General features: G+C 36.8%; 2 protein-coding genes across 3 annotated transcripts in view; one reads left to right on the top strand and one right to left on the bottom strand.

The window, feature by feature from the left end:
- Positions 1–872: 872 nt before the first annotated feature.
- On the top strand, positions 873–17,822 carry esr2a (estrogen receptor 2a). 2 transcript variants are annotated; one of them, XM_056764601.1, is made up of 11 exons: positions 873–1,085; positions 3,163–3,367; positions 5,987–6,548; positions 8,022–8,188; positions 8,742–8,858; positions 10,494–10,817; positions 11,194–11,332; positions 14,549–14,682; positions 15,505–15,688; positions 16,559–16,773; positions 16,930–17,822. In XM_056764601.1, the coding sequence occupies exons 3-10, from the start codon at positions 6,148–6,150 to the stop codon at positions 16,767–16,769; spliced, it is 1,677 nt and encodes a 558-aa protein (XP_056620579.1). In that variant the 5' UTR covers positions 873–1,085; positions 3,163–3,367; positions 5,987–6,147; the 3' UTR covers positions 16,770–16,773; positions 16,930–17,822. The 2 variants fall into 2 exon arrangements, with proteins under 2 accessions (XP_056620579.1, XP_056620580.1); XM_056764602.1 differs by lacking the exons at positions 15,505–15,688; positions 16,559–16,773; positions 16,930–17,822 and adding an exon at positions 14,782–14,921.
- A 136-nt stretch (positions 17,823–17,958) lies between these two features.
- LOC130433944 (uncharacterized) overlaps positions 17,959–23,625 on the bottom strand; it is a 100,542-nt gene continuing 94,875 nt past the window's right edge. The window contains 7 exon segments of the mRNA XM_056763751.1: positions 17,959–18,848; positions 18,980–19,029; positions 19,581–19,772; positions 20,706–20,834; positions 20,923–21,123; positions 21,236–21,438; positions 23,488–23,614. Coding sequence (XP_056619729.1) covers positions 18,638–18,848; positions 18,980–19,029; positions 19,581–19,772; positions 20,706–20,834; positions 20,923–21,123; positions 21,236–21,438; positions 23,488–23,614 — 1,113 coding nt within the window. The 3' untranslated portion in view covers positions 17,959–18,637.

The raw sequence follows: 23,625 nt of genomic DNA on the forward strand, positions 1-23,625 counted from the left end.
CCTGCATTGTTTTTGGCTTTTAGCTTGAACAAGTTACATTTTGTACAAAGTAGCCTACCAAAATGGACAACGGCACTAAAAGGGTCAGCCGTGTTAGAATAACATCCCCTTGTTGCATTACCTAAATAACACGACAGGACTGATTTTTATTGGATAACATGTTAGTCAATTGTGCTGAAATTGCCCTCTTCTTTATATCATTGTTTCGATAAACGTTGCTTGGTCAAGTTTGCAAGGCTCGCAGGAAGCTGACTTAACATCTATGGGATTTGTAAAGAGGTAATACCAGCTGTGATATATTACGTTTTTCTTTAGTAAAATTAGCATTTTTCTCTACAAATGTACAAGGCCTATATTAGTAAGTTCTTGCAATCACAGCTTTATTTGTTTACATTATTTGATGCATTACCTAACGTAATGAACTATCAATGAACAATATATTTAACAGTAATCATTCAACTTTTTATGTAAGTTGAATTATTTGGGTAAATGTTAGTTTGTTGTGTTTTTTACTTTTAATGTGTAGGAAAGATAAGATAAGATAAATACCTGCTTATGTCATAATTTATGTTAACATAGACCCAAATTGTAAAGTGTTACCCATAGTTTCTAGTGAACTGGAGCTGTAAATTAGGTAAATACGAAGTTAAACAAATGCTTTTTTTAAATACCAATGAAATCTCAGTAAATGAATTGCACAGACTAACTGAATAATAAACACTTTTTTCTTAACATAACCCAGTGCATCTAAATTCAATTGCAAATGTTCTTCAGCAGCATAACGCTGGAGGCGGTGGCTCAAGGGGCGTGGTCAATGACGTGCGCGCTCTCAAATAAGTACGAGCGTTCAGTGACAGAGGGAGCAGAACAGACTTTGGCTGGTTTTCTCACATCTGATCATTCAGCGTTTACAGAGATTGACACACTTTACTTTTATTCTGGCCAGTATCTCCTCAGACGAGACTTCCGCCACATTTAAAGTGACAAGGAAGAGATCAAATTCTCGTTTGGGATACTTAGGTTCCGAATCAGAAATCAAGACGCGCGCACGCTGCCTGTGAGGTTATAAACGCCGACTGCGACAGGTAGGTTCCCTGTCTTTACATGCTTAGCTATAGTGTATGTCGGGGAACTTTAACCACATCGCATTATAATGTAACGTTTACACATTTAATCTCGGATGACACGTGGACTGTTGATATATTGACATGTTAATGTACTTTATGAAGAATGTCACATTAAGTCACTGTAAATAATCACGTTTAATGTTATTTAACACGTTCATGTCATTGCATCGTAATGCAATAAATATAGTATAGATAGAGTCTTCTCAAACAAGTATGATTTCATTAGTGTGTGACAAAGCATCTATGAATATTATCTATGTTTTGTCGAGTTCATTGAAACATCAGGAGGATGACGTATGAATGCCAGCCAGATGCTTCTTTTGGTGTTTATTCTATCTTGAAGTCTCTTTTTAATGGGTACATAACTTAATAAAGAGATCAAAGATAAAAAACAGAACTGCTAAAATACATGCATTTATTTTTTGTTGACTTCATTCGGTGTGCTTGCTTTTTAAATGTATGCACCATTAAAGATTGAAGTTCCTCTCAAGGTTATTTGAGAAAGTTTTACATTTAACTGACATGCTTGTTGTTGTTTGTTTGCCTTGAAAAAACTGTTCCGCTTATTCTTGTCCTGTTTAAAATAACAGCGTCAGATCAATGCGCCCAACATCACTCCAGACTCACTGACCTGTATCTCTACCCTGTTTTGTGATGTATTGCGACAATTCGTGTCCCTCCTAAACCCACCATTGTCATTTTACACATTGACTATATTCTAATAAAAGCAAAACTACCTGTCTTGTCTATTTAGATTTATTTGGCGTGGAGCATGTTACTCCTACAACTTCCGTTGAGGTTATATATAACACATACATATAAGGTTTATACTCTCGAAGGTTCGCATCAGGACCAAAGGTGGTCTTCCTCCTGTTCCCAGGACTCCTGCACAGGGCATGGTTTCCGTCTTGCCTTCTCTCCCTTATCCGTTTCCCGCCAGAGAAGGGAGTAAGATCATACCATGGCCTTGGGCTTTTGTGTTTGGTATGCATTGCTGGCTAGTGGCCGTGTGCTTTTTTCCCTCAAGAGCTGCATCATGGTAAACTGTCTCTCTGTGGAGAATTGATGCGGCGCCGTATGAAGTCTCCACCTCTCCCCTTGTATCTTCCTCTTTGTCGTGGTCTTTCTTACCCTCCTCTCAAATAAACCGTTACTGTAGAGAGGAATAGTTTATGAGGTTTTCAATGGGAAAACAGATTCGTCATTACTACGTCAGGACTTCATGTTCAGTTTCGATAAAGTGTGACGTTTGGTGGCTTTGTGAGCAACTTCACAATATTCAGTTTTGTGAACGGCTATGAATGCATTTGTTTTCACTTATAGTCATTATTCAAGCACTTTGCACATATGGTGCATTTAAGGGTCCAGTGTATGAAATTTAGTGGCATCTAGTGGTGAGGTTGCAAACTGCAACCAACGGCTCACTCCACCCCTCCCTTTCGAAGAACTAAGATGTCCTCACGTCTTCGCTTCTTTGCTGAAGGAGATGACACATTTATGAAACATGTGCTCTTTAGAACAGTTTGTCCGTTTAGGGCTTCTGTAGAAACAACATGTCGAATTCCATGTAAGTGGACCTGTGTTGTATGTAGATAGAAATGGCTCATTCTAAGATGGCTTAAAAATGCATCATTATGTAAGATCTTTATGCACCTCTGAAGACATAGTTATGTATATTATATTGCATTTCCGACAATAGATCCTTCTAAAAATGACACACAGCACCTTTAATATTACTTCTCTCTTGACGTAGTGAAGGGAAGACCTTTAGCAATTTCATATATTGTATGAGAAGCGTCATATTATAATACAACTCCGATAAGAAATTATGTTCAAGTATCAAACTTTACTTGTGTTTAGCCAATTTAATGCTTAATAAGCATTTAACATTCACTGCCTGTTAGGTGCATCAAATCATTTACATCTCTGTGGCTCTTTCATACCTGTCCTTAAAACAAGATTTTAAGCCTTAAGTTATCATCATACAATGTGACACTAATTGGTAACAAAATGTTGCTTTTCTGTGTTTTTTCAGAGGACTTTCTTTTCTTCATGTGATCTCCTCTCTTTCGTCCTGCAGTAATGTGCCCTGTGCAGGGTATGTTTTGGCCATGTGCCTGTCTGCATTGAAACAAAGGTTCAAAAGTCTGTAGGTGACTAAGGTCGACCGTTGGCAGTCCAGACAGACAGCGTCACTAACTGCTCTTCTGTCAAGTGAAATCTACAACAACAGTTTACAGGTTTGTGGATTAGTTCGCAATTACTTTTGATTATTTTCAGGAAGAAATGTATATCATTATCACAGCGCTGTGCCGTGAGAGACAGTGATTTTTGTCTTTCATCTCTGGGGTGACACTACAAAGCTGTTTAAAATGTTTGTCTTGTCCTTATAATGGCCATAATGCAACATTTATTTCACTATAGAATAAAAGGTGCTGTATAGGACTAAACATGGTTTTTGGCTCGTAATCATAGGGAACCACTTTAAGTGCTATATAGAACCATATATTGGTGCTTCCGTGGTTCTTCAACGGTTCTTTGGGATGACTGAGGTGCTGTATACAGTAGAACCTATGAAGAAATATACAGCACCGCTTCCGTATAAAGAACCTGTTAAGCCCCTGTATGGTTCTACAGGAGTTCTACAGCATCTTGGTCATCCTAAATAACCTCTGAAGAACCACTGAAGCACAAAGACATGGTTCCAGTGCTCCAGACTAACTTTTTTTACTAGGAGGGCTGTAGCCCCTGACTGAAATTTTTTAGAGCGCAAGCAGGACATTTAGGGACACACCTTAAATCATCCTGCAATGCAATTATTGACATTTTCCCTCAATATAGCAGTATTACTGAGAAATACTTTGATAACAAATAGACTCAACTCACAGAAATGACAATGTTAGTTTCATTTCAAAGCCGGAATCTGCAGACTTTTTTATTAATTCTGTGCTATAATTTTGGAAAATCTGCAGAGTTCTGTGGAACAGTTTTTGATGTGTATAAATATATATGTATGTGTTTACTACCTGTCTAAGCATTTAACTGCAGCTGACAGTGGTTTGGTTCTGCTCATCATTTAAAAAGAGGCAGAGCCTACAGAGAAGCTTTAGGTGCAAGTTCAGCGTATTTCAAGTAATGAAATCGCTTGAAGAACATGGCACTAGCAACACCAAGGTCATGGGTTTAATTCCTAAGGAACACATGATGATATTCACATGTCACTTTGGGTAAAACATTTCCAAATGAATGGTCTGTTGTTTGATCTAGATTTAAATGTTATTATAGAAAACATCAAAGAAAGTTTGTGAAAATGAAATTAAATCATTGATTTTATTTTATTTGATTGTACATATGTGTAAATTCAGTTATGAATCTGGTCGTTATCTTTATACAACAGTCTTCAGGAATTATCCAGTAGTTTTAAATGAAATCTTGTCACCCAGACAAAGTGAGATGATGGAATTGAGAAGTGGCTTCATCCCAATTAATGATCTCCATAATAGCTCATTTTGTTTATAAAGCCTTATGATAAAAAATCTGATCCTGGTTAATGATCGGTCAAAAGCTGTGTTTCAGCTGTTCCAAAATAGACCGTTTAGTTACAATTATTACATGAGTGATTATACCAAAAACAAATGTGAGATTGTGATTTATGCAACTTATTTTGCATTGTAAAAAAAGGATATACGGCATATTATTAAAAATATAATGTGCCTATATCTTATTTACTATATATAATAAGCAGGGTATATTTTCATTACTGCCATCAAACCAGTGCAAAACTACGAAGAGATAAGATGCAAACGTTAGAATTTAAGTTCCAACATTGGATTTATTCAAGATTTATTCATTTGAGGTCTGTGGAGGTGAAACTTAATATGTATGAAATAATGTTCTGGGGTCTCATTAATAAACGTTGCGCTACTTTCCACTCAAAGGTTGTGATCTATTATAAACAAACTTAACGGGAGAATGTGTGCACCTGTAGGCAAACTCTGACCCATGCGTACGCACATTCTGGAGACAACAGGCGACACAAATGGTTGTGATAGAAACGATTATTAGCAATATTGCCTCACACACATTTCATTTGACCTCATATCCGAGTTATTTGATCTTGTATTGAGTGATAGTTGTTTCATGGACCTTGTTGTAAAATCCAACTCGGATCAGAAAAAAAAAAGATCTATAAACTTCAGAACACAGTGTTAATAAATACTCAAATATATTTTCCTTAAATTCTGTGCATAATCATCATATGTCAGTCTGATTAATATACAAATCAGTATTTACAAGGTGCTTTGCGTTTACTATTTATGGGTTAAAATGGGCGTGTAGAGGGCGGGATATCAGGCTGATTCACATACGCACACTTGCAGGTGATCTATGATCTATAAAGGGAATATTGCTTACAGGTGTGCGTACGCACAATTTTATATGTCGGAATAATTTTACTGTACGCTATTTTTGCCATGCGGGCGCACGCACACTTTTAGTAAGGGTCACGCACAGTTTTATAAATGAGACCCCTGGTGAGTATATTCATAACTGAAGGTGTTGGATTGCATTCTGTTACGCCTAACAGCATACTTTAGATTTGACTGCAGTATCACAGTCTAACAAAACCTCTTGTGCTTCATTGCTTTGAGTTTTATCTAATATTGGAAATCTCTTAACTCATGAGACCTTGATAGAAAATGAATATTTTAATCTTTCAACACGGGTTTATTTTGCAAACAGATTTTACCTGTTGATGCTTGTGTTTGCCCACAAAGGCCTTACTGCTTTATTTCAATATGTTTGTGTTTTAAAGAAAGAACTGTTGACATGGAATAAAAAACTCTTTTCCTTTCCATCAGTTGTCAACCTTTAAAACTGGATATTCCTTTGGATAAATTCAACAGTCCATATAATACTTCAGCATCTACAATTCTATATCCATGACTAAGGGATTAAACATAAGAAACAACAACAGTCCCCTGTTGATGATGCAACAGCTTTGAGCGTAACTGCGATCATCATGTCGGAGTATCCCGAGGAAGAAAACTCTGTACAGCATATGCAGGATGTGGACTCGAGCCGGTTGGGAAGTCATGTCCTATCCCCCATCTTTAACTCAAACTCTCCATCCCTGCAAGTGGAAAGCCACCCCATCTGCATCCCATCACCTTACACTGAACTTGGCCATGATTTCACCACACTGCCGTTCTACAGCCCCACTCTGCTGGGTTACGGCGCGCCTCCCCTTTCTGACTGCCCATCAGTACACCAGTCGCTAAGCCCCACCCTCTTCTGGCCAACACATAGTCACGTTTCTTCATTTGCATTGCATCAACAACAGACACGCCTTCAGCAAAACCATCCGACCAGTGGAGCTTGGGTTGAGTTGACGCCACATGATCACGCCGAAGAGGAAAACAGGTATGTGGATAAATTGATGATATGTATTTTACAATCTTTTAGCTATAAAACATTGACAGCCAATTAAAACCCTTTCAAATGTAAAGGTCTTACATGTTTGTAATAACATTACATCCGTTTGTGCACATGCTTTAAATGTACTGGCCTTTTATCATTACTCTTTTTCATTTTTAATCGGATGAGTTCAATGCTCAAAATGAGATCCTAACTACAATCACAATGGGTACTAAAAGGATACGAATTTGGATGTATAATTGTGATACTTGCATTAACAGCCCCAGATGAATACCTAATAATGAATAAATAATTGGGTCATTCTCATAAAACCATTAGAACATTATGGCAGTTATGATTTGAAATATACTACTTGAGTCAGTAACACAAAAAAATTATCATAATAATGTTCTCTACCTTGCACAAAGAATAATGTTAGTGTAGGAATGAGTTATTTTTGTATTTTATTGCAATTTCTGCAAAAAATCTCTTTACCGTTACATGTCCGTCTATGGACATGATTTTTTAAATGAAAATATTTGCAATTCTGGAAGAAGATATTTGAATTTCTTTCAGAAGCATATACAATCATTTTAACATCTGAGCCAGAAATTGCCATTTTTGGGGATACGGTAGGAAAAGCAAATTAATATGAATCACAATATGTTTCATTATATATGATCCTTCCTGGCTAAAAAGGAATCTGGGCCCACATTTGAAATTTGGCTTGGAGAACTAAATAATGTGCCCCCTAGAAAACTAAGATATAAATTTGCGAATAGACCCAAGACATTTAAAAAATATGGAAGCCAATAAAAATACTAATAGGTCATTTTCAGATATAACTGAAGGAGTCACTGGACAAGGATAAATGTCTGCTCTGTGTGCTTTGACTAAGCTACACTTTCACATTTTTAGGAGAGTTTTCTTATAACATCTGACAATTTGGAACTTAACTAGTTGCTATGGTTCTTGTTACAGGAGGGAGATGTTTCAACTCCTTCTTTATTTATTTTTAAGCTTTGTGTTTGTGTAGGTATGTTTACCCTAGTAAAAAACAATGAATTTAAAACGCATTTATTTCATACTATGTAAAAAATAAAACGGATCTACTGACGTGACTTACTGATATAAAATTATAATTAAACTTCATTCGGAGTACTATTTAATCACAATGCACATTTCTTCATAATAAGCCTGTGTTTAAATAAACATGTGTTCTTATGTCACTATCGATAAGGACATCGTGGCTTCTCTCTTTTTTCTCTCCCAAACATGCTATGAAATGGAAAGTTTTAGGCCGTTACGGTAATTCGATTTTTTATGGTCTTCTATTTCAAAAACGTGTTAACATGACATATGATGTTTTAATGCCTGTAAGAGGAATTTGTTGATGCAAATATCATTTTGTGTAAAAATTTTGTGAGAATCATCCACTTAAGAAAGTTGCTAAATGCTTTTGTCCGCTGTCATCTCCAGCAAACCTCTGGTGAAGAGGACAGCTGATGCTGAGGAGCCCTCTGCATCCTTCAGAAGTAAAGCTGACATGCACTACTGTGCTGTCTGCAGCGACTATGCCTCAGGGTACCATTATGGAGTGTGGTCTTGTGAGGGCTGCAAAGCTTTCTTCAAGAGGAGCATCCAAGGTATCATTCTCTATGAGTACTTTATTGTGTTCTTTTTGTAGTTTTACAAAATATTCTCCCAGGAAGAAGGTAGAACATGATATAATGCCACAATTATGTAACGGGACTAGTTAGATGTTAATTATTATGTTGGGGTGAATGTTTATTTTACAAGCGTAATTTTACAGAATGTCCCTGTTTTTTTGTTGTTGCTTACATATTTTCCACATAAAATGTTTTTTGAAATACTGTTAGAAAATGTAAAATTACAGTAAAAGACCGCAAATTTATAAGAAAATGGGAAAAGCATGTCATTTTACAGGAAAACTGTTATTTTACAGTATATCTCTTTCCTCCAGCTTTTTTTACAATGTTTGTAAACATAATACTTTTCAAGAAGTGATTGGTCTTGTTTTTCTGCATCCATTTAAAGCTAACTTTATACTACACATCTGATGATGGAAAAGTGGCCTTGATGCAATATTACTTAGCTGTTACACAAAACATTGTTTTAATAAATAAAAGTAAGTCTTCTAAATATGTCTTTACTCATTGGGTTTATTCATTTTCTCAGGACACAATGACTATATCTGCCCTGCAACAAACCAATGCACCATTGATAAGAACCGGCGAAAAAGCTGCCAGGCCTGCCGACTCCGAAAGTGCTATGAAGTGGGAATGATGAAATGTGGTGAGGCTCTCTCTTTCTCTCTCTAACAAAGGCCTTTTTACAGTTACCAAATACAACACCAGACCTTGCCAAACCTTGATGACTTTTATCCAATATCATGGACTTTAGTCTGTGTCTCAATATTAGGCATCTATCATGCCGAGAAGATGGATTGTCATGATAGGGCAATGTGATGTTTGGCCCTGGATATTTATTCAGGTAGATATTGGTCAAAGATGGCTTTCACCTAAACAACTCTGAAACAACAAATAGAAAAACTGAAAAGGATTGTGTTTTTTTATTATGTTAGGTATTATGTTTAAGGGCTTGTCCTCTAAAGATAAGTGATCACTCTAGCCACTATTGTTAGAATCAAGCCCTTGTTGCTTTGGAGACATTGCGCTGAAACAGCAATGGATTAGGATAGACAGTAGTGTACTAGCACAGCTTCACTCCAAGGTCAAGGTCTGTTGTCATTGGTTGATTTGGTTGTTTTGAATTATTTACACCAGTGGTTCTCAAACTAGGGGCCCCAAGGTGGATCCAGAGGGGCCACAGATTTTGTGCCGTTTCATGAAATATGGAATTCTTTATAGACTTTGTTATTATCAGAAAAGTAAGACCAACATCCAAAAAGATTGACGTTCCAGCATTGTATAACCGAATATGTTTTTGGGTTATTTAAAATGATAAGTTTAAGATTATAAGTCTTTATTTGGGGGGCCACAAAGCAATGCACTCTACACAAAGGGGGGCTTACAACCAGTGTTGGGTAAGTTACTTTGTAAAGGTAATGAATTACTAGTTACTAAATACATAGTCAATAGTGTAATTTGATTACTTTATAAATGACTCTCTCCAAAAAGTATTTAATTACTTATACTAATTACTTTTTATATCCTACAGCAACATTGATTAGAATTGATTCAAGGATAAGCACGAAACGGCTTATTTAATTCATTCAAATAAATAATAAAAACTACATAAATGTATCTTATTAACTGACCAAAGTATACAAATGTGAGAAGGATACCTTAGCATATATTTTAATGTTAAACTTATTTGTATGTCGTTTCCACCATTAAATATATTACACAGTTTTTATTTAAATTACATCAGAAGTGAATGTTATTATATATTCCGATGAATTTATTGGATAAACCCCTTGAGATGCATCATCTCGTTTTCAAGGGGGTCCTGATACATCGGTGTCTGAAAAACAAAACATACAATTATGTAATTGAATCACAGTAATCCCTTACTTGACTGTTTCAAGGGAAAAGTAATTCAATTAAAGTAACTAATTACTTAGTAACTAGTAACACCCAACACTGATAACAACGAAAACTGCTTTAAACTGCTTTAAACTGTATTTAAACTGCTTTAAACTGCTTTAAACTGTATTTAAACTGCTTTAAACTGTAACTGTGCACTATAATATTTTCTTCTGTTAATCCTTCACATCATTCTTTACACTGAACAACACCTAAAGGTGAAAATTCTGTCATCTTGCCTTTTACTAAATGACAGACTCTTTATTTTTCCTTTAACTTGGTTTGAGCAGCCTTCACTTTGCGAGCACACTAGGTATCGGAATACATATACTCTGTGTTTTCCTGTTAAAGTGAATTGTATACTTGTATCATGTTTTTATAGGATTACGACGAGATCGTAGCAGCTACCAACAGAGAGGAGCCCAGCAGAAGCGACTGGTACGATTCTCGGCCAGGACCAGAGCCAGCGGCCCGAGATCTCAGGAGGTTAAGAGTATCCCACGTCCTCTCAGTGAAAGCGAGGCTGTTTCTATGCCGCTGAGCCCTGGGGAACTAATAGCCCGCATCATCGACGCAGAGCCGCCCGAGATCTACCTGATGAAGGACATGAAGAGACCGTTCACTGAGGCCAATGTCATGATGTCCCTGACTAACCTGGCCGACAAAGAGCTCGTCCACATGATTTCCTGGGCTAAGAAGATACCAGGTGTGTGTAAAAGAAACGATTAAGAACTTGTTTCATTTTTAAGAACAGAGTATTCAGTCCAGTTACCTCGGATGTCGATGATGCTTTGTTTTATGGAACGTTGTAGATTTAGAGAAGTTAATTTACTTACGGGGTGGTTTCCCAGACAGGGCTTCGCTTAAGCCAGGACTAGCCCTTAGTTAAATTAGAACTTTAGTATTTTTTACAAACATGCCTTACAAACAAACTGATATATTTTAAGATGTCAGTGCAAGTTGTTTTTTTGTTTAGTCAGCTCTTACATTTATTTGAGTTTGGGACTAGTTTTAAGCTCTGTCCACGAAACTGCCCCTTGGTGTTCATCGAGTATGAGATTTGATGTCGTTGTTTTGTGCAGGATTTGTGGAGCTCAGTCTTTTTGACCAGGTGCATTTGTTGGAATGCTGCTGGTTGGAAGTTTTGATGTTGGGACTAATGTGGAGGTCTGTCAATCACCCTGGAAAGCTCATTTTCTCTCCTGATCTCAGTCTCAGCAGGTAAGCAGAATTAATTCTGTTTATCTCTCCAGTGGCCTGATTTATGAACAGGCACATCCATCTCCTCATACTTAAATTGTCTGTTTATTCTTGTGTGCTTTAGATCCACTGCAAAAATCATTTTCTTAATCAGTGTTTTGTCTTGTTGTTGTTTTATATCAGTCAAAAGAGGATATTTTATTTGATTTCTTAAAGTGCTTTCACTTTGAATTAAGTTTTACCTGATTTTGTGAGATGAGAACATTACAATGTTAATATTAGTGAATGTAATAGACAGATATTTATCTTAGTAAAAATACAAAGGCGTTTAGTGCCACGTAAAAAAAAAAAAGATTTTGAGAATAAAGTCGAAATATTACGAGAATAAAGTCGAAATATTACGAGAATAAAGTCGAAATGTTACGAGAATAAAGTTGAAATGTTACGAGAATAAAGTCGAAATGTTACGAGAATAAAGTTGAAATGTTACGAGAATAAAGTCGAAATGTTACGAGAATAAAGTCGAAGTTAGTTTGAAAGCAGAACCGAGGCCCATATTTTCATCGGTTTCGCTCTGCTTGTTTGGTGCGAACCAGGGTTAGGTTGGTGGCGTCCACACTCACACAAATAAACCGGACTAACACCGCAAACGCACCAGAGTTTGTTTTAATCGAACCACACATCCCGTATGTGAACACACCCTTACATACACAAAGATAAAAAGTTAGCATACTCAGTCTTTATTTATTTATTTTCACATTGCAGCATAATAGTAAAGTTATATGCTATGAAAAATTTGACCAAATAACAATTGATTTAATTTTGAATCAATATTAAATAGATTTTTTTAAACATGGTTTAACATTTAATCAATTATCTTTGATAACTGGGCAGTTAAGTGAATTTAAACTTTTGAACAGTAGTGTATATAACTTTTAAGTATTTCACATTTAAAGCATATCAAAAGCAGAGTTTGCGTCCATCCTCAAAATCAAATCATGCATAACAAAATTATGATGCAAAATAAATCATAGACGTAACGGAACCAGGTTATGGCGTCAAAATGAAGCTAGATAAATGAAATATAATAATCTAATGTAATATAAATTGTAATGTGTACTCTTTACCCCCTCCTCGCTTAACACGATTATAATGAACTGTGAGGAATTCCTAACAGCTGTTTCTGTTCAATACTTTACTGAATATGGATGTTGAAAACCTGCCCATTAAAACATCACCAGTTTGGCCGGATGGACTCGGAACTGTCACATCATGTTTGAGGAAGCATGGTGGGAACTAGAGAAACGCCAGTACCGTCACGCTTATCCTTTTGTACATCTTAACATGCTGTGTGTTCCTTTAGTAATATGAGATACAAATTAGTTTAGAGATCCAGATGCTCTGCAAATTTTATACTGGACTAAAGCTACAAAACTGTTCTAGTCATGAGTGGTTTCCCTCTTTGTTGGACAGCGCTGTAAATCTGATCTGTCACCAGACATGTTCTGTATTTTGATTGGCTGTGTTTTAGATAAGGAATGCATTGTACTGTAGCCATCTGGGCCCCTGAGTCAAGAAGGTGCAGAAAGAGCACATGCCAGCTTTCTGCCTGCAGTTGCCATGAAATGACTTAACCAGACTTAGCTCATGTCAGTGATGTATCATACTGTACTGTATGAAGAACATCTCTGTGTGTGTAGTGGTTTCCACAGGAAAGAAAAAGCACAAGTAAAATCTTTTTAATATCCCGCATTGTTTTTCTTCAGGACAGTAATGAATTAGATGGAATTCTATGAAATTTCTAGCATCACATATTTTCAGATGGTGGAAATCTCATGTGTCTTGAGATCTCAGCAATGTCTCAGACCGTACTAAGATCTATTTAGACACTAAAGTCTTGTTTTAAATTAAGTTGAAATCTGAATTTTGTCCATTTTAACATTTTATCCAAATGTTCCAATTTTTTTATAATACTTTAGCTGTAACTTTTGTCTCTTTATCGCCTCTTTTTTGTCTTTTTATCTCTGTTTGAATCACAAAATTGCAGGTCATCTTGGAATTTTAAGCTTCTATCTGCCTTCTAAGAAGTTTTGAGATATCAATACTTTTGCATTTGACTGTGTAGATGGAACCTTCTGTTTTATAAAAAAATTCTCAAATGTACACAACGTAAAGAAAAACATCACACATTGTACATACATTGTCACAGAACTGGAATATGTTTTTGTAAAATTTTAGAGGAATGGTCCACCTAAAAATGGAAATTCTGCCATGATTTACTCACCATCTTGTTCCAAATCTGTATACATTTCTTTGTCTGGTTGAACACAAAAGAAGATATTTGGAAGAAAGTTGTGGGGCACCATTGAGTACCATAGTAGGAATATATCTTGTGTAATTTATTTTTTTTGCCTTTATTGGTGATTTTGGAGAGGACAGGAAGCGAAGTGCATGAGAGAGAGGGGGTGGGGTCGGGGAAAGGACCACGAGATGGGATTCGAACTCGGGTCGCCTGGGACGCAACAGCGCCTTATGTCGGAGCACAAACCGCTCGACCATCGGCTCCGACATCTTGTGTAATTTTTTGTTCTGTTGAACACAAATAAAGAAATGTTGAGGAGTTTGGGAAAGCAAACAGTCCTGGGGCACCTTTGACTACCATTCATATTTTTCCTACCATCCCTTAAAGGTGACAACTTGTCTTTGTGTTGAAATACACCTGCCATTTCTTTGCAAAACTGGACCTGACTGCTCAAATTATAAATCATTATTATAAGCTTATGATTGTTCATATATTTGCTCGAAGAAAATTCTACAAAATGCAGCGTTAGGAGAAAGTTAATACCTGAAGTTTCCTCTCCAATGATATAACATTTACTTTAGCTGTTAAACGTAATGTTTCTCACACACAGGGCATCCGGAAAAGCTTGGGTTGTAAATATGATTTGTTTAAAGCTAAAGGAGAGTATCAGTAATGTCTTGATGCTTAAACTTCATTCCCACAAGTATTATTGAAGCTTTTACACCATCACCGCCGAAGACACAACTGCAGCATCTCAAGTTCACTATTGCTATGGTTTACTATCCACATACTGGACAAAATTCAGCCTTCCTGCTTTTATAAGTATGCCAGGTTTGAAATGAAGCTAGCGTGGTTGTAGATTAAGGGCCGGTCTCATGTTTTAGATGGGGTGAAGTTAATTTGCGGGACTAATCCATGCCGTTTTGTTTTGGCAGGGATGAGAGCAGCTGTGTGCAGGGGTTAGTGGAGATCTTTGATATGCTCCTGGCAGCCACATCCAGATTCAGAGAACTGAAATTACAGCGAGAGGAGTATGTGTGTCTCAAAGCCATGATCCTCCTCAACTCTAGTAAGTGTTTTTCTCATTGGAAAACGTTTGGGAAAAGATGCACAGGCAGCTTATGACGGGATCAAATCATTTCCATTTTCATTTTTCTTCATACTGTAGGGGACCGTCCACAGGGCATGAACACTACGACCAAGCCATAAACACGTATAAATCAGTCACATGATTGATACTCTCAAGTAAAGGTCTTGGTTTGGCAAAAAGCATCCTGGACATTTTGGTCCAAATTGACCGGAGATCACAATGACAGACTGATTTGGCTCAAATATAAGTCGCCTTTGCCTTCATCAGTTCCTGTTTTCCGTACCATCTCTATCATCAAAAGGACAACCCCCCCAAAATACGAATAAATTAAAAACATGACTCACCTCCATAGACCTAAAATAAATCTGAGAGGCTTCACTAAAGGCTCGTAACTCTCTTACAAGGTTACTACCATCCTCACTTCAATTGTAGGGAGTGTTGGCATGGCCAAGCGAGAGCAACGCTCACGCACGCTGTAAAATCTTAATGGGGACAACATGCCTGCTTTGATGAGCGTTCCAACCCAACTATCCATTTCATAAAAAAGGTTTAATGTCAGTAACAGGCAGTACCTGGTTAGTGTTGAGCGGATTACAGAAACTATTTCTTCCTGCTCTGATTCCCCTGAACTTTAGATTTCCGTCATACTTGATCTCTTCACGCCAGGCCTCCCCAGCATCATGTGTTTGATATCTCCAGATGTTTCACTGTGTTTCTTGAATGGGACATTTTTCTATTATTTCAAACGCTTATGGATGTTAGTGCCTTCTGACTTTCATCTGCGTCCGTGCGTCATTGCAGACATGTGTTTGAGTTCGTCTGAGGGTGGAGAGGATCTGCAAACCAGGTCTAAGCTGCTGTGTATGCTGGATTCAGTGACGGATGCTCTGGTGTGGGCTATCTCAAAGACCGGCCTGAGTTTTCAGCAGCGTTCCACGCGCCTGGCTCACCTACTCATGTTACTGTCCCATATAAGACACGTCAGGTACAGACACAATCACATTATTATTATTCATAATTATTTATTGTTTATAATAATAATATGTGACCCTGGATCACAAAACAAGTCTTAATTAGCACCGGAAAATATTTAGTAAAAGACAAAAAATACATTGTGTGGGTCGGAATTATCAATTTTTATTTTATGCTAAATAACTTGGATATTAAGTAAAGATCATGTTCTATGAAGATATTTTGTACATTTCCTACCTTAAATATATTTAAAAAAAAAATGTGAATGGATGGCCTACTTCAGTGACCTTGATTAACAACTTCAAAGGCCAATTTCTCAATATTTTGATTTGTTTTGCACTCTCAGATTCCTGAGTTTTAAACGGTATCTTTGCCAGATATTGTCATTTTCTAACAACTCATTCATAAACAGAAAGCTTATTTATTCAGCTTTTGGATTGTGTAAAAATCTCAATTTCGAAAAATTGACCCATAAGACTGGTTTTGTTGTCCAGGGTCACATATAAACAATGCATATTATTATTATTATTAATATTATTATTAATGACTTTTTCAGTGGACCACAAACAAATCATTTTGTTTTAAATGTTATCCTCTATTACCGGGCTAAAAATGGTGAAACTTCCAAAAGCACATACTGTACATGCCCTCATAAAAAAATCAAAAATCAGTTTTGTTACTAAATGTTTTTTTAAGTGAAATGTTTGTCAGACATTTTAGCGTAATTTTTGTATTTTATTAAGTAAACGACACGTTGTGTATTCATAACATACGGTACAAATCTCTTTAGTCTCTATTAAAGTCTCGATAGTGTGTTATATGGTTTCATTTCTGTAGGTCTAAGTGCAAAACCTTCCACTGACATTATATGCACTGTCTGTAGTAATAAAGGCATGGACCATCTCCACTGTATGAAGATGAAGAAGATCGTTCCTCTGTATGATCTTCTCTTGGAGATGCTGGATGCTCATATCATGCACAGCTCACGGCTCTCTCACTCCGTCTCTCGAATGGGCCCCGCTCCCAAAGAAGGCAAATGTACCCAGGAGACCCCTGCTGCCTCTCCCCAGCAAGGAGAGACATTGGGACCGTAATCTGGTGAGACTCAAAAACAGTGTTACTTATGCATTATTATGCAGGTATTGTGACCCCTTAGCTTCCTTCATCGGAAAAAGGCAGTTATCAGCCCAAAATGTATGTGCACATCATATTACAAGCTGAATAAATAGCACATTAATCATGTCGTCCACACAGTTTGCCTGTTCGCTCTATCTCTGTGCTGAAGGATGAGCTATAGTTTTGGGAGGATGGACAAAGACAGCGACGCAAAAAGAGAGGATTAAGATTTCACAAGATGAAACGCACCAATGATAGCATGAGCTTTCGGTCCAGCAGATGAAAAACTCCCAAAGACATTATTTTTGTAGACACACAACATTTTTACAAACCACTAGAGTGGTTCAGATTTCGTTCAAAAGTTGTGTCTGTACGATTTGTCAGGTTTTATAATAAACAATGTATGTAACGTCATAAAGTGTGTGCTAAAGCGCCTGTAGCTGTGTTTGCAACTTGTAAGGAGCACCGCTTGCATGAACAATATAATGATGGACTTAAAGCAAGCTACAATTTTCTGTCCTGTGTTTCCATGCAGTCAGCTTACTGCTTTCATTTGTTGTAGAACACTAGTTTACATCGTACTGTTGTTACATTAGCAACCAATGTAGCTACACCAGATATGGGCTGAACAAATAATCTGAATTGTGAATTACAGTGTGGACCTAAACCTAGACTCGATGCCAAAAACTTGTCAAGTGAAACAAATTCACTTGTATAATGCCTTTTTTCTATCAGCCATAAATGCCTTTTACAAAAACATTTGTATATTTTCTAGCGACAAATCAACTCCTTTAATGTTTAACATGACAATCTGATGACTGTTTCTCTATGAAAAGGCTTCGGATTTATTTCTAAACTGGACCACAACAAATTGAAAAACTTCTTGTACTATTACGCTCTGATGGTTACATTTCTGAAACCTTGCCTCGAGAGCAGTGAAAATATTATTACAGGCCAAAATGTTGGTTTAAAAGTACATGCTAGAAGTTATACGGACGAGTATCCCATCTGGAAAAGTAACACAAGGGCACATAAGTGTTATGTCATTTTAATGAACGCACAAGTGTTTTTAGAAAGTATTTATAAACATTATGCCATCTGCCTGCAATTTGTTTTTTTTTATGGCGAGAAAATGTTTAATCTAGTAAGTAAATACTAGTCTTCGTATATTTTTTAATGATACAATGTTTATTTTCAAACAAGGAATATAAATCTTGATTGGTGACAAAGTTTTAAATTCATTTTCTGTACACACGTCTGTTTTACTTTGCACTTATATTTACACTTATATGCTTATAAATCGCAAGGGTAAATTAACATTTCTTGTGTGTTTCTGACATTATTTAAAAAAAAAAAAAAGAATTTTAATTGGAATGCAAACATGGAAATAAATGTAGGCAAGCTAAATCCGATCGTATGCAAGAATTAAAAAATGAGACGATACCTAAATAGCAGGCATCAATTATGTCGCCATTAAATGCGGTTGGGTTGACAAAGTGGTATGGATGTCCATATTTTCCAGTTATTTTTACATTTTACACCTTGAAACCCAGATGAGCCAAAAGAAAGAAAATTCCCAAAATACCCAAATTCATAAATCAGTTAAATATTTAAACTCTTATAATAATTGACATCTTTCAGTGTCTCTGACAAAAGCAAAGGAACAGAGAGAGTTTGGATCACATCCAAGCTACCAGAAATGAGTCTCAGTAGTCTGGCTTTGAAAGGGGAATAAATAGTATAAAATCAATTACAAAAATAGAATCATTACAAATATTGTGGTACTCCACCACACGCTGACTCATGAGAACAGGACTGATGATTGATCTCTTTGGAGTCGGGCAGCTCATGTCGGTGGAGGGCCGTTGGTGTAGCGTAACATGGGATGGAAAGAGCGGGCGAAATTGTTGGAAAGCGTACAGCTGTTGTCATCCTCTGGAAGAGGGACCATGCAGGCCACAACCAGCAGCAGGAGGAAGAGGATATGCAGAGGAAAAGCGGCTCGCAGGACCCGATAGAAGAACGAACGCCGGGGTGATTGTTCACGCGACGCTGATCTGAAGTGGAGCAGAAAACAAGACCTTGGTTTAGTGCCGTGTATGAAATCGTATAAACTAAAAAATGTATGTTCTCACGATTTTGTTTCTTTTACAAAACATTGCTTCATGTATAGGTAACTTATGTGTACCTAGAGTGTCCTGAGGATGTTGCATCTCCAGTAGCATCAGTCTTGGACTCCTGTAAACATACAACAGATGAGTTTTCCAGGTTATCCCACGAGTTTATAAATCGGGAGTAATGTGGTTATTATGCTCAGAATTTAAAGACACAAATCTGTGCTACAGCTACAATTCAAAAAGTTAATGTTTAACCAGGACACAAAGCAAAACAGAAAAACAGAAGTTAGATCAAATTCAGTTTTTGAGTGGCACTTTACAGTCCTGTTCTACAGTTAGTACATAACATTAGGGGTATTTTGTTGGGTATGTAAACTGTAAATGCGTGTACTGTAAAATAAAGTGTGAAAACAAATAGTTAAAACATCGCACTATTTAATTGTAACAAAAAAAAAATGGTCTGAAGCGATTTGCATGAGATGAGATGAGAAATCGTCTTACAGACATAAAACCATCAACGTTTGAATAAATCCTCAAGATTCTAATAAAACTGTAAGCTTTTCTCTATTAATTTATAGCCTCCCATAAAGCATTGAGAAGTGGGAGCTGCCCTTTTAATTCTCTTCTCTTTGTTGTACAAAGTAGTTAATGGTTTTTGCAGAATGCTCTTACCAATCTCTCCCGAACAGTCTGGAGATCCAGGTTGACCTGGCGTGACAGGAGTCGGAGTTTGTTTCCTATGACGTGAAGTTTTTCTCGGGCTTCAGCGCTTTCTTCACCGCCGGTGTCTGGGAGCAGTTTAGAGGTGATCTCCTGCAGAGAGCTCACCTGCTTCTGCTTGCCCTCCAGCTCCTCTGCCAGAACCTGCCACCAGGGGGAGCAATACATTAGATGCCACTCCGTTGGGAAAATACAGTGAATACTGTATACGATGATCAAGAATGAACAGTCTAAATTTGTTAACATTCAAAATTATTAACATAAAAAGGAAGCATGAACTAACAGTGAGCAATGCTGGTTCTTTATTCACGTAAGTTCATTTTGAATTGACCAATTTTAACAGATACAACTTTTGATTTGAAAAAACTATTATTAAATGCTGATATAAGCAGCGGCCTATTTTATCTTAGACACATAAAAAAATATACCCTTATACCTTCAATAGCAACAAATCTCAGAAATGATATAAAGTCACCTATCAGAAATGTGAAAGACTACGAAAATGCAAAAATCATAGTGAAAAAAATCTGGCTTATTCGATCATATGTTCAATTTTGTATTGTGTTGTTTCAAAATGAATATGAACTATGCAGTATTTAAGGTATGCAAACATTATTTTGACAAGACTGTCCCGTTTTCTGAAAACAATCATTTGGAATTTGGCAGAAACGGTGTCAGAAGTTTACAGAATGAGACCATAATGATAATTGTACTTATTTGCCCCTAGAAATAGTGTATACATAATGCTGAAAATAATTTTGGATTGTTTTCTTCATTTTTTTCCACACCTGTATATTTTAACTCTACCGTAAACTCAGTTACGTTACGTTAAACATTCTAACTTCACATCCTGCTACAGAGAAATAACATTTCTCTTTCATATTACAAATTCACTATTTATAAGTGGTCTGATGCTCTTGTAAAATGTACATCTAATTATGAATCCTCTGTATGAATAACAATGCTCTTAACACACGAGATGAAGCCCCTCTAACTTGAATATTGTATCTAGAAATCCAGTCAAAGTCTATCAATATTTATGGCTGTAAAGAAATGCTTTTGTTGTTTTGAACTCACCTTTAAAGTGTTCCTGTGTTCCTGAAGCTCAGAGAGCTTCACAGAGGTGTCTTCCATGTTTACAGTGTAACGTCTGCTCTCAGCGTGGGCCAGCCACAACAGCAGCGAGTGCACCGTCTCATGAAACTCCTGGATGAACGCAAAGGATCACAACGGGTCAAACTGACACCTTTCTAACCATTGGTCTTCTGTTCTTCATGAATCACAGTTCTCTTACCTGACAGCGCATTAAGGTGTCACGTAGACTGCCCTCCCATCCCTCAAGACCGGCACAAGCCTCTGTCCAGCGGTGGTTCATGCTGCGCAGACCCTCCTGAAGCTTTTGTGCTCCATCACTCGGCCCCTGCTGCCGTTCTCGTCCACCCAGGTTCAGAGACAGCATCATGGTCTTATAACGTGCGAATGTCTTCTGCATTTCCTGTGTCGTTTCAAAATAAAAAGATGTGAACTTGAGAGACTTAAACCCAATCAGTCATGTTTGTAAATGTGAAAGGAATATTTGGAGTGTGAGTGGATGCTGTGAAACTCACTTTGAGCTCTTTGACTCGTGCTTCTAACATCTCTACAGTGGCAGATACCTCAGGCTTCTGGAGTCTCTCCAGCTCAGGGCTGACACGCTCCAGCCAGGAAGTGATGTCATGCAGGTCAGAGGTCAGCTGCTGTGGGTCTCGGGTGCTGCACTGCTCTTTGCTCACTGCTTGTGCTTGTAGCAGCTCCCAACGCTCTATCACTCCTGTCAAACACATTTATCATGAAGTTTAAATATCCATCCATCCATGTATCCATCTATTTATCCTTATCCTGTTTCCATCCATCAATATATTGATTTTGTTTTCATTCTTTCATTTTACCGCTTTTATCCATTCATCCATCCACAGTTTTTATCCAAACATTCATCCATCAATCTGAATGAATCTATCACTTAATTCTTAGGTTATTAGCCCTTCATCAATTCATTCATTCATTCACAGTTTTTTTCCCTCCGTGTATAAACAATAGTTATTCCATCCATTATATTTATTCATTAATCAATCAATCCATCCATCCTTCCATCGTACTTACCCATTTATCCATCATATCCATCCATTCATCTGTCCATCATACCCATCGGTCTATTCATCCATCATATTTTTCCATTAATCTATCCATTAATCCATCATATTTACCCATCAATCCATTAATTCTTCCATCTGTTCATTTATCCATCCATCCACCCATCATATTTATAACTATCATCTTTATTCCTCTACACTGTTTTTATACATCTATCCATCATATCCATTGATCTGATATATTTATCCATCCATCCCTCATATTTATCCATCATTCATATCCATCAATCCGTCATATTTATCCATCCATCCCTCATATTTATCCATCATTCATATCCATCCATCGTTCATATTTATCCATTCATCCATCCATAATATCCATCCAGCCCTATATCTATAATCTATCACCTTTATTCATCTATACTGTATTTATACATCCATCCATCATTTCCATCCATCTATCATATTCATCCATCCATCGTATTTATCTATCCATTATATCCATTCATCTGTCATATTTATCCATTCATCCATCCGTCATATCCATCCATCCATCATATTTATCCATTCATCCATCCGTAATATCCATCCATCCGTCATATTTATAATCTATCACCTTTATTCATCTATACTGTATTTATACATCCATCCATCACTTCCATTCATCCGTCATATTCATCCATCCATCGTATTTAACCATCAATCCATTATATCCATTCATCCGCCATATTTATCCATGCATCCCTCCATCATATTTATCCATCCCTCATATTTATCCATCATTCATATCCATCCATTGTTCATATTTATCCATTCATCCATCCATAATATCCATCCAGCCCTCATATCTATAATCTATCACCTTTATTCATCTATACTGTATTTATACATCCATCCATCATTTCCATCCATCCATCATATTCATCCATCCATCGTATTTATCTATCCATTATATCCATTCATCTGTCATATTTATCCATTCATCCATCCGTCATATCCATCCATCTGTCATATTTATCTATCCATCATATTTATCCATCCACCATATCCATCCGTCCATCATTTGCTTCCATCTGTCATATATATATATCTATCTATCTATCTATCTATCTATCTATCTATCTATCTATCTATCTATCTATCTATCTATCTATCTACCATCTATCTATCTACCATCTATCTATCTATCATCTATCTATCTATCATCTATCTATCTATCTATCTACCATCTATCTATCTACCATCTATCTATCTATCATCTATCTATCTATCATCTATCTATCTATCTATCTATCTATCTATCTATCTATCTATCTATCTATCTATCTATCTATCTATCTATCTATCTATCTATCTATCTATCTATCTATCTATCTATCTATCCATCCATCATATTTATCCATCATATCCTTCCATCCGTAATATCCATCCATCAGTCTTATTTATCCATCATATTTTTCTTTCCATCCATCATATTTTTCCATGAATCCATCCACTGTACTGTCCTTCAGTAGTAATTACATCTATCGTATTTATCCATATACAGTATCCTCTCCATCCATCATATCCTTTATATATCGATCCATGTATCTTTCATCTACATGAAGCTGAAACTAATTTAACTTGCTAATTATAAAGCTCGCTGAAGCTTTTATGCTTTTAAATGTTTCACAGGAGGTACAAGTTGTGCGCCTCTGCATGAGATCTGCGTTGTAAGTGGTTTAGTGTACCTGACTGCTTTTCTGCAGTGGTGAGATCAGTGAGGCCGTGTTCTTCCTGGTGCTCCTCATCATCCAGGATCATAGACACCCTCTTCACGCTCTTAATACTCCCGCTGCACTCAGACATCAGCTGGACCTGCCGATCAG

The sequence above is a fragment of the Triplophysa dalaica genome, chromosome 13, assembly GCF_015846415.1.
Source record: "Triplophysa dalaica isolate WHDGS20190420 chromosome 13, ASM1584641v1, whole genome shotgun sequence".
NCBI lineage: Eukaryota > Metazoa > Chordata > Actinopteri > Cypriniformes > Nemacheilidae > Triplophysa > Triplophysa dalaica.

Coding starts and splice junctions, on each gene's coding strand:
- esr2a (XM_056764601.1), top strand. CDS start 6,148: ATGTCGGAGTATCCCGAGGAAGAAAACTCTGTACAGCATATGCAGGAT. Junction 8,189..8,741: donor CTTCAAGAGGAGCATCCAAG/GTATCATTCTCT, acceptor TCATTTTCTCAG/GACACAATGACTATATCTGC. Junction 8,859..10,493: donor AGTGGGAATGATGAAATGTG/GTGAGGCTCTCT, acceptor ATGTTTTTATAG/GATTACGACGAGATCGTAGC.